This window comes from Oncorhynchus masou, chromosome 22 (genome assembly GCF_036934945.1).
Source record: "Oncorhynchus masou masou isolate Uvic2021 chromosome 22, UVic_Omas_1.1, whole genome shotgun sequence".
Classification (NCBI taxonomy): Eukaryota; Metazoa; Chordata; class Actinopteri; order Salmoniformes; family Salmonidae; genus Oncorhynchus; species Oncorhynchus masou.
Genome location: NC_088233.1, coordinates 29,832,329 through 29,842,115, shown reverse-complemented (window position 1 = coordinate 29,842,115; position 9,787 = coordinate 29,832,329). Strand labels below are relative to the sequence as shown.

General features: G+C 42.0%; 1 protein-coding gene across 1 annotated transcript in view; it reads left to right on the top strand.

The window, feature by feature from the left end:
* Positions 1-2,001: 2,001 nt before the first annotated feature.
* LOC135509304 (voltage-dependent calcium channel subunit alpha-2/delta-1) overlaps positions 2,002-9,787 on the top strand; it is a 90,675-nt gene continuing 82,889 nt past the window's right edge. The window contains exons 1-2 of the mRNA XM_064929841.1: positions 2,002-2,070; positions 4,280-4,396. Coding sequence (XP_064785913.1) covers positions 2,011-2,070; positions 4,280-4,396 — 177 coding nt within the window. The 5' untranslated portion in view covers positions 2,002-2,010. The remainder of the gene's footprint in view (positions 2,071-4,279; positions 4,397-9,787) is intronic.

The window sequence follows — 9,787 nt, the reverse complement described above, 5'->3', positions numbered from 1 at the left end:
CTGTGTGTATGTGTTTGTCTCTTGCTCTGTGTGTATGTGTTTGTCTCTTGCTCTGTGTGTATGTGTGTGTCTCTTGCTCTGTGTGTATGTGTTTGTCTCTTGCTCTGTGTGTATGTGTTTGTCTCTTGCTCTGTGTGTATGTGTTTGTCTCTTGCTCTGTGTGTATGTGTTTGTCTCTTGCTCTGTGTGTATGTGTTTGTCTCCTGCTCTGTGTGTATGTGTTTGCCTCCTGCTCTGTGTGTATGTGTTTGTCTCCTGCTCTGTGTATGTGTTTGTGTGTGTGTGTGTGACGTCTCTCCCCTGGCCGTCAGGGAGGCTCATGGCAGGGTCTGTGAGTGACAATGAATGACAATAAGAGCATCTACACCCCGCTCCAACCCCCAGCCTTCTGCACGCAAGATTAATAGTCCTGTTTCTCTCTTTCTCTCTCTCACTCTGTCTCTCTCTCTTTCTTGTTTATTCAAAACTGGTACTTTATGCTGGAAAAACTAAATGCATGCTGTTTTTCGTAGAAATATTTCAGATGGTTGGATTGTTCTTTCATTGAGCAGATTCCCACGAATAAATATCTGGGCTTTTGGATTGACAATAATTTGAGGTTGAGCTAGTTAAGAAGCTGAGACATAAGTTGGCTTCTTTTATCGAAATAGATCATGTCTCTCACTAAACAGCAGGAAGCAGATTGTACAGTCAACTTTGTGTTCATCGGAATGCAGCAGCCACGACTCTTAAAAACCTTTGGATGCCATCTACCGTAGCCCCCTTCGCTTTATCACAGGTGACAGTTATCACAGGTATCAACAGGTTGGCTGGTCCTCACTGTATTAGCCTCTGTTGGGTTAACAGCTCTACTACACACGCTGCCTACCTACCTCACTGTTACAATGTTCAACTATGAGACACCAAACCCGGATGGTTAACTCTTGAGGTTCCACTAGTACCGATCTATAGGTAAATCCACCTTTAGTTTTAGTGCCCCCATTTTTGGAATAGCCTACAAACCCCCCTACATATTTACTCTCTGGTGACTCGAGGGCAGTTTAGGGCTTTAATGAATTTCATGAAAATTGCAACTGTTTTGATTTAATTATTGTATTTTTGGTGTTTGAAGCTCAAGTGTTGATTCTGTAATTAATAGATTATTTTATTTGTATCGATCATTTAGAATTTCCTCTATTGCTGTCCTCAGGGTGTCAGGAGATATACCAACAATGTGATCCAGAGAGTGAGGGAGGGAGGGAGGGAGGGAGAGAGAGGGACAGAGGGAGAGTGAGATGTCAATAGTGATATTATCAAGAGGCCAGTCAGTGAACTTTTGGCTCTGCAGCTCTTTGATATGGAGAGGAGCCATTTGGTCGCAGTTCACTCTGACACCGTCACACGCACACTCACACTCTCTCACACACACTCACTCACTCCGACACACACACAGGTAGAGTTCTGTAGAGTGCCTGTCCACACACATCACTGTCTCTCACTGGTCTGACCCACCTTGAGACAGCTACCTGATTGGATGACCTTGTTTCTGACCCCTGAGAAAGTAATATAATTGGCTGACTTTGTGTTTGAACCCAGTGATACATATTTGATTGGTTGACATTAGGTGTGAACCTAGTAATAAGTATTTGATTGGTTGACTTTTTCCTTAACCCCTGAGAGAATGATCTGATTAGCTCTGGCAGTGTTGACGGCTATGCCGGTGATCTTATCGAGTGACATTGTATTAGTGATTTTTGCTCATTTGATTGGACAGGTGATGCCATGTTCCATTCTTGTGAAAGCCATCTGATGTGGTTATATTAGGTTTGAAACCATCTGAGGTTATCTGATTGGCATTGATGTTGGCTGAGGATAAGCAGCTACAAGTAGCATAAACACTGGTTAATTTAGGTGAAGAGGGAGGTATTTAATTGAACTACTGGTATGGGATGTTTGGTGTCTGTTTTTGTGATCTGACTGGTTGTTTGTGCGTCTCTCTTGTCCTATAGAATAAAGGAATGGGTGGATCAGATGCAGATAGAGCTGGTGACCCTGGCAGACATGGCCAGCGCCGGGAAGAACCTCACACAGGTACAAAACACACACACACACAGAGGTGACCTAACATTTCATAACATTTTACAGTGCATAGTAGTCACTGCATAACATCAAACATGAACCTCTACTATCAAGGGACTAATCTTTTTCAGACTGTTACATACAGTATATGTAACCAGTTTACATCATCTCTCTCTCTCTCTCTCTCTCTCTCTCTGTTTCTCTCTCTCGCTCTGTCTCTCGGTCGCTCTGTTTCTCTCTCTCTCTCTCTCTCTCTTTCTCTGTCTCTCGGTCGCTCTGTTTCTCTCTCCCTCTCTCTCTCTCTCCTTCTCTCTCTCTGTCACTCGGTCGCTCTGTTTCTCTGTCTCTCTCTGACTCTCGGTCGCTCTGTTTCTCTCTCTCTCTCTCTCTCTCTCTCTCAATTCAAATTCAATTCAAGGGCTTTATTGGCATGGGAAACATGTGTTAACGTTGCCAAAGCAAGTGAGGTAGATAATATATAAAGTGAATATATAAAGTGAAAAACAATAAAAAATTAACAGTAAACATTACACATACAGAAGTTTCAAAACAATAAAGACATTACAAATGTCATATTATATATATACAGTGTTTTAACAATGTACAAATGGTTAAAGGACACAAGATAAAATAAATAAGCATAAATATGGGTTGTATTTACAATGGTGTTTGTTCTTCACTGGTTGCCCTTTTCTCTCTGTCTCTCTCTGTCTCTCTCTGTCACTCGGTCGCTCTGTTTCTCTTTTGCTCTCTCTCTGTCTGTCGCGCCTTGGTCTTAGTATTTTGTGTTTTCGTTAATTAGTTGGTCAGGCCAGGGTGTGACATGGGTTTATGTTGTTGTATTTCATAGTGGGGTTTTTTAGTTATTGGGATTGCGGCTGAGTAGGGGTGTGGCATAGGTTTGGCTGCCTGAGGCGGTTCTCAATCAGAGTCAGGTGATTCTCGTTGTCTCTGATTGGGAACCGTATTTAGGTAGCCTGTATTTCGTGGGTGATTGTTCCTGTCTCTGTGTTAGTGTTCACCAGACAGGCTGTATAGGTTTTTCACATTTCGTTTGTTGTTTTTGTATTTATAAGTTATTTCATGTATCGTCATTTGTTTCATTAAAGACATGAGTAACCAACACGCTGCATTTCGGTCTGACTTTCTTGCGACAAACAAAGAACGCCGTTACACTGTCTCTCTCTGTCGCTCTCTCTCTCTCTGTTTCTCTGTCTCTCTCTCCTTCGCTCTCTCTCTGTCGCTCTCTGTCGCCCTCTCTCTGTCTCTCTGTCGCTCTCTCTCTCTCTCTCTCTCTCAATTCAATTCAATGGGCTTTATTGGCATGGGAAACATATGTTAACATTGCAAAAGCAAGTGAGGTAGATAATATACAAAAGTACAATAAAAATTAACATTATACATTACACAGAAGGTTCAAAAGAATAAAAATTAACATTAAACATTACACAGAAGGTTCAAAAGAATAAAGACATTACAAATGTCAAATTATACACATATATATATATACAGTGTTGTAATGATGTACAAATGATTAAAGTACAAAAGGGAAAATAAATAAGCATAAATATGGGTTGTATTTGTATTTGTTTGTTCTTCACTGGTTGCCCTTTTCTTGTGGCAACAGGTCACAAATCTTGCTGCTGTGATGCACACTGGTATTTCACCCAGTAGATATGAGAGTTTATCAAAACCGGGTTTGTTTTTGAATTCTTTGTGGATCTGTGTAATCTGAGGGAAATATGTGTCTCTAATGTGTTCATACATTGGGTAGGAGGTTAGGAAGTGCAGCTCAGTTTCCACCTCATGTCGACCTAATGTCAACCTAATGTCCACCTAATTCCACCTAATGTCTCTCTCTCTCTATGTCTCTCTCTTTTTCTTTCTGCCTGTCTCTCGGTCGCTCTGTTTCTCTGTCTCTCTCTCTCTTTCTGTCTCTCGATCACTGTCTCTCTCTGTCTCTCGGTCACTCTGTTTCTCTGTCTCTCTGTCTCTTTCTGTCTCTCGATCACTGTCTCTCTGTCTCTCGGTCGCTCTGTTTCTCTGTCTCTCTGTCTCTCTCTGTCTCTCGGTCGCTCTGTTTCTCTGTCTCTCTCTGTCTCTCGGTCGCTCTGTTTCTCTGTCTCTCTCTGTCTCTTTCTGTCTCTCGGTCTCTCTGTCTCTCTCTGTCTCTTTCTGTCTCTCTGTCTCTCTCTCTGTTTGTCTGTCTGTCCATCTGTAGATCTTCCTGGACAACCAGAACCTGTACACAGTAGAGTCGAATGATGCTGAGGAACTAGTGGCTAGGGCAGCCAGGAATATAGAACAGCTGCTACTGAAGAGGGCTGCAGCTCTGGAGGTAAGACACAGTGTTTCTATGCTCCTCAAGTACACCCAACATCAATGGCCTGATGACTAGTTGAGCTGTTGAATCAAGTGAGATTGAGCCTTGATGATGCCACTGCTACTATATGGCACCACAATGGAGTGGAGAGGGGTTGAAATTAATGACACGTTGAATGACACATTGACTCTTGGGTGTACCCAACATAGGTAATCTTGTAATCACTTTGATGTGAGTCTTATGGGGTGCTGTATGTACTGTATGTTAGGTTCCACTTGTAAAAAGCTGAGGTGAGGTGTGACAATATAGGCCAGGACCAGGGAATGGTTAGAAGACCATGTCACTGTGAGGGGCAGGTTGTCAACAGAGAGGAGTGATAGTCTGTATGGCTGTATGGACATGCTAGTATGAGGGGCAGGTTGTCAACAGAGAGGAGTGATAGTCTGAATGGCTGCATGGACATGCTAGTATGAGGGGCAGGTTGTCAACAGAGAGGAGTGATAGTCTGTATGGCTGTATGGACATGCTAGTATGAGGGGCAGGTTGTCAACAGAGAGGAGTGATAGTCTGTATGGCTGCATGGACATGCTAGTATGAGGGGCAGGTTGTCAACAGAGAGGAGTGATAGTCTGTATGGCTGCATGGACATGCTAGCATGAGGGGCTGAGTTGGGAAGTTAGAAAGAGGAAAAGAACACAGCTACTGAGATCTCTGCTCACGACAGTTTATTATAATGAGAGGTTTGACCCTGGGGAGATTATATATGTGTGTGTGTGCGTGTGTGCGTGTGTGTGTGTGTGTGTGTGTGTGTGTGTGTGTGTGTGTGTGTGTGTGTGTGTGTGTGTGTGTGTGTGTGTGTGTGTGTGTGTGTGTGTGTGTGTTCCTTTGAACAGAAGTGGGTCAGAGACACAGTTCTCTCATCTTCTGCTGCATATGGTTTGTGTTCCAAAGCCATCTTATATGCCATAGATACATTGTACTGCTGTGCTAGCTGCAGTGTTTCTCAACCTCTGACCCCTGATCCCTGGTCCAGCATTTATCCCTGGGATGTTGCTGACCTGTCCCTTATTGACCTGTCCCCAGCTCACAATTGTTTAGTCAGTTATCAATTGGCAGTTCTGATCTACATGGTGCAGTAATAAGGAAAACAGCCTGTAGCTTGCATCTCTCTGTGGTACATGAAGGGCCTTACTTCCCTGGTAGAAGTCAGAGACACTGTGATACGTATGATATGGTAACCAGTAGTGCCTTTATAAGGAAAGTGGAGATGTCTTCACAAGGCGTTGAACTCTCAATGTTTTCTATGGAAGACCATGTTTACGGTTCATCATAAACACATTTTATAATCTAGCAGTTGACATTAAACAGCCTCTCTGCTCTGAATGGAAAATAAACAAACTGGTCCAGTTCGTCTTATCACTGGTACTTCCAGGTAACATATCAACTCAATTTGACAACTCTGCTGGTGTGTATAATGTCATTGTATGATGACCACTAAGTGTCCTTCCCTCTGTAGTCGACACCTTCTCTCTCTCCCTCTTCTCCCTCTTCTCTCTCTCTCTCTCTCCCTCTCTCTCCCTCTTCTCTCTCTATCTCTCTCTCTCAATTCAATTCAATTCAATTCAAGGGCTTTATTGGCATGGGTAACATGTGTTAACATTGCCAAAGCAAGTAAGGTAGATAATATATAAAGTGAAATAAACAATAAAAATTAACAGTAGACATCACACATCTCTCTCTCTCCCTCTTCTCTCTCTCTCTCTCTCTCTCTCTCTCTCTCCCTCTTCTCCCTCTTCTCTCTCTCTCTCTCTCTCTCTCTCTCTCCCTCTTCTCTCTCTATCTCTCTCTCTCAATTCAATTCAATTCAATTCAAGGGCTTTATTGGCATGGGAAACATGTGTTAACATTGCCAAAGCAAGTGAGGTAGATAATATATAAAGTGAATATATAAAGTTAAATAAACAATAAAAATTAACAGTAAACATCACACATACAGAAGTTTCAAAACAATAAGTCATTACAAATGTCATATTATATATATATATATATATACAGTGTTTTAACAATGTACAAATGGTAAAGGACACAAGATAAAATAAATAAGCATAGATATGTGTTGTATTTACAATGGTGTGTGTTCTTCACTGGTTGCCCTTTTCTCGTGGCAACAGGTCACAACTCTTGCTGCTGTGATTGCACACTGTGGAATTTCACCCAGTAGATATGGGAGTTTTTCAAAATTGGATTTGTTTTCAAATTCTTTGTGGATCTGTGTAATCTGAGGGAAATATGTCTCTCTAATATGGTCATACACTGGGCAGGAGGTTAGGAAGTGCAGCTCAGTTTCCACCTCATTTTGTGGGCAGTGAGCACATAGCCTGTCTTCTCTTGAGAGCCATGTCTGCCTACGGCGGCCTTTCTCAATAGCAAGGCTATGCTCACTGAGTCTGTACATAGTCAAAGCTTTCCTTAATTTTGGGTCAGTCACAGTGGTCAGGTATTCAGCCGCTGTGTACTCTCTGTGTAGGGCCAAATAGCATTCTAGTTTGCTCTGTTTTTTTGTTAATTCTTTCCAATGTGTCAAGTAATTATCTTTTTGTTTTCTCATGATTTGGTTGGGTCTAATTGTGCTGCTGTCCTGGGGCTCTGTAGGGTGTGTTTGTGTTTGTGAACAGAGCCCCAGGACCAGCTTGCTTAGGGGACTCTTCTCCAGGTTCATCTCTCTGTAGAGGTGATGGCTTTGTTGTGGAAGGTTTGGGAATCGCTTCCTTTTAGGTGGTTATAGAATTTAACGGCTCTTTTCTGGATTTTGATAATTAGTGGGCATCGGCCTAATTCTGCTCTGCATGCATTATTTGGTGTTCTACATTGTACACGGAGGATATTTTTGCAGAATTCCGCGTGCAGAGTCTCAATTTGGTGTTTGTCCCATTTTGTGAAGTCTTGGTTGGTGAGCGGACCCCAGACCTCACAACCATAAAGGGCAATGGGCTCTATGACTGATTCAAGTATTTTTAGCCAAATCCTAATTGGTATGTTGAGATTTATGTTCCTTTTGATGGCATAGAATGCCCTTCTTGCCTTGTCTCTCAGATCGTTCACAGCTTTGTGGAAGTTACCTGTGGCGCTGATGTTTAGGCCAAGGTATGTATAGTTTTTTTGTGTGCTCTAGGGCAACAGTGTCTAGATGGAATTTGTATTTGTGGTCCTGGTGACTGGACCTTTTTTGGAACACCATTATTTTGGTCTTACTGAGATTTACTGTCAGGGCCCAGGTCTGACAGAATCTGTGCATAAGATCTAGGTGCTGCTGTAGGCCCTCCTTGGTTGGTGACAGAAGCACCAGATCATCAGCAAACAGCAGACATTTGACTTCGGATTATAGTAGGGTGAGGATTTTATAATGTCGTATGTTTTACCCCCAACACCACTTTCCATCAGTTTGTATAGCAACCCTCATGCCAAATTGAGTCGAAGGCTTTTTTGAAATCAACCAAGCATGAGAAGACTTTGGTAATTTGGTAAAAAGCCAATTTGACATTTGCTCAGTACATTGTTTTCATTGAGGAAGTGTACGAGTCTGCTGTTAATGATAATGCAGAGGATTTTCCCAAGGGTACTGTTGACGCATATTCCACGGTAGTTATTGGGGTCAAATTTGTCTCCACTTTTGTGGATTGGGGTGATCAGTCCTTGGTTCCAAATATTGGGGAAGATGCCAGAGCTAAGGATGATGTTAGAGTTTTAGTATAGCTATTTGCAATTTGTTGTCTGTATATTTGATCATTTCAATGAGGATACCATCAACACCACAGGCCTTTTTGGGTTGGAGGGTTTTTATTTTGTCCTGTAACTCATTCAATGTAATTGGAGAATCCAGTGGGTTCTGGTAGTCTTTAATAGTTGATTCTAAGATCTGTATTTGATCATGTATATGTTTTTGCTCTTTATTCTTTGTTATAGAGCCAAACAGATTGGAGAAGTGGTTTACCCATACATCTCCATTTTGGATAGATAATTCTTTGTGTTGTTGTTTGTTTAGTGTTTTCCAATTTTCCCAGAAGTGGTTAGAGTCTATGGATTCTTCAATTACATTGAGCTGATTTCTGACATGCTGTCACGGCTTTCGTCTGTAGAAGGAGGAGCGGACCAAAATGCAGCGTGGTTGTTATTCATTTTATTTAAATAAAGAAACTATACACGGATAAACTAACAAAATAACAAACGTGCGAAAACCTAAACCAGCCCTATCTGGTGCAAAACACAGAGACAGGAACAATCACCCACAAACACACAGTGAAACCCAGGCTACCTAAATATGGTTCCCAATCAGAGACAATGACTAACACCTGCCTCTGATTGAGAACCATATCAGGCCAGACATAGAAATACACAAACAAGACATCCAACATAGAATGCCCACTCAGATCACACCCTGACCAACCAAAACATAGAAACATACAAAGTAAACTATGGCCAGGGTGTGACACATGCTGTTCCTTCTTTTTCCGTAGTGTATTTCTGTATTGTTTTAGTGATTCACCATAGTGAAGGTGTAGACTCAGGTTTTCCGGGTCTCTATGTTTTTGGTTGGACAGGTTTCTCAATTTCTTTCTTAGATATTTGCATTCTTCATCAAACCATTTGTCATTGTTGTTAATTTTCTTTGGTTTTCTATTTGAGATTTTTAGATTTGATAGGGAAGCTGAGAGGTCAAATATACTGTTAAGATTTTCTACTTCCAAGTTTACACCTTCCTATTACAGTGGAACGTTTTACCCAGGAAATTGTCTAAAGGGGATTGAATTTGTTGTTGCCTAATTGTTTTTTGGTAGGTTTCCAAATTGCATTCCTTCCATCTATAACATTTCTTAATGTTACTCAGTTCCTTTGGCTTTGATGCCTCATGATTTGAGTATTGCTCTGTTTAAGTAGACTGTGATTTTGCTGTGGTCTGATAGGGGTGTCAGTGGGCTGACTGTGAACGCTCTGAGAGACTCTGGGTTGAGGTCAGTGATAAAGTAGTCTACAGTACTACTGCCAAGAGATGAGCTATAAGTGTACCTACCATAGGAGTCCCCTCAAAGCCTACCATTGACTATGTACATACCCAGCGTGCGTCAGAGCTGCAGAGGTTGTGACCCGTTTTTGTTGGTTATGTTGTCATAGTTGTGCCTAGGGGGGGCATATGTGGGAGGGAATGCTGTCACCTACAGGCAGATATTTGTCCCCCTGTGTGCTGAGGGTGTCAGGTTCTTGTCCGGTTCTGGCATTTAGGTCGCCACAGACTAGTACATGTCCCTGGGCCTGGAAATGATTGATTTCCCCCTCCAGGATGGAGAAGCTGTCTTCATTAAAATATGGGGATTCTAGTGGGGGGATATAGGTAGCACACAGGAGGACATT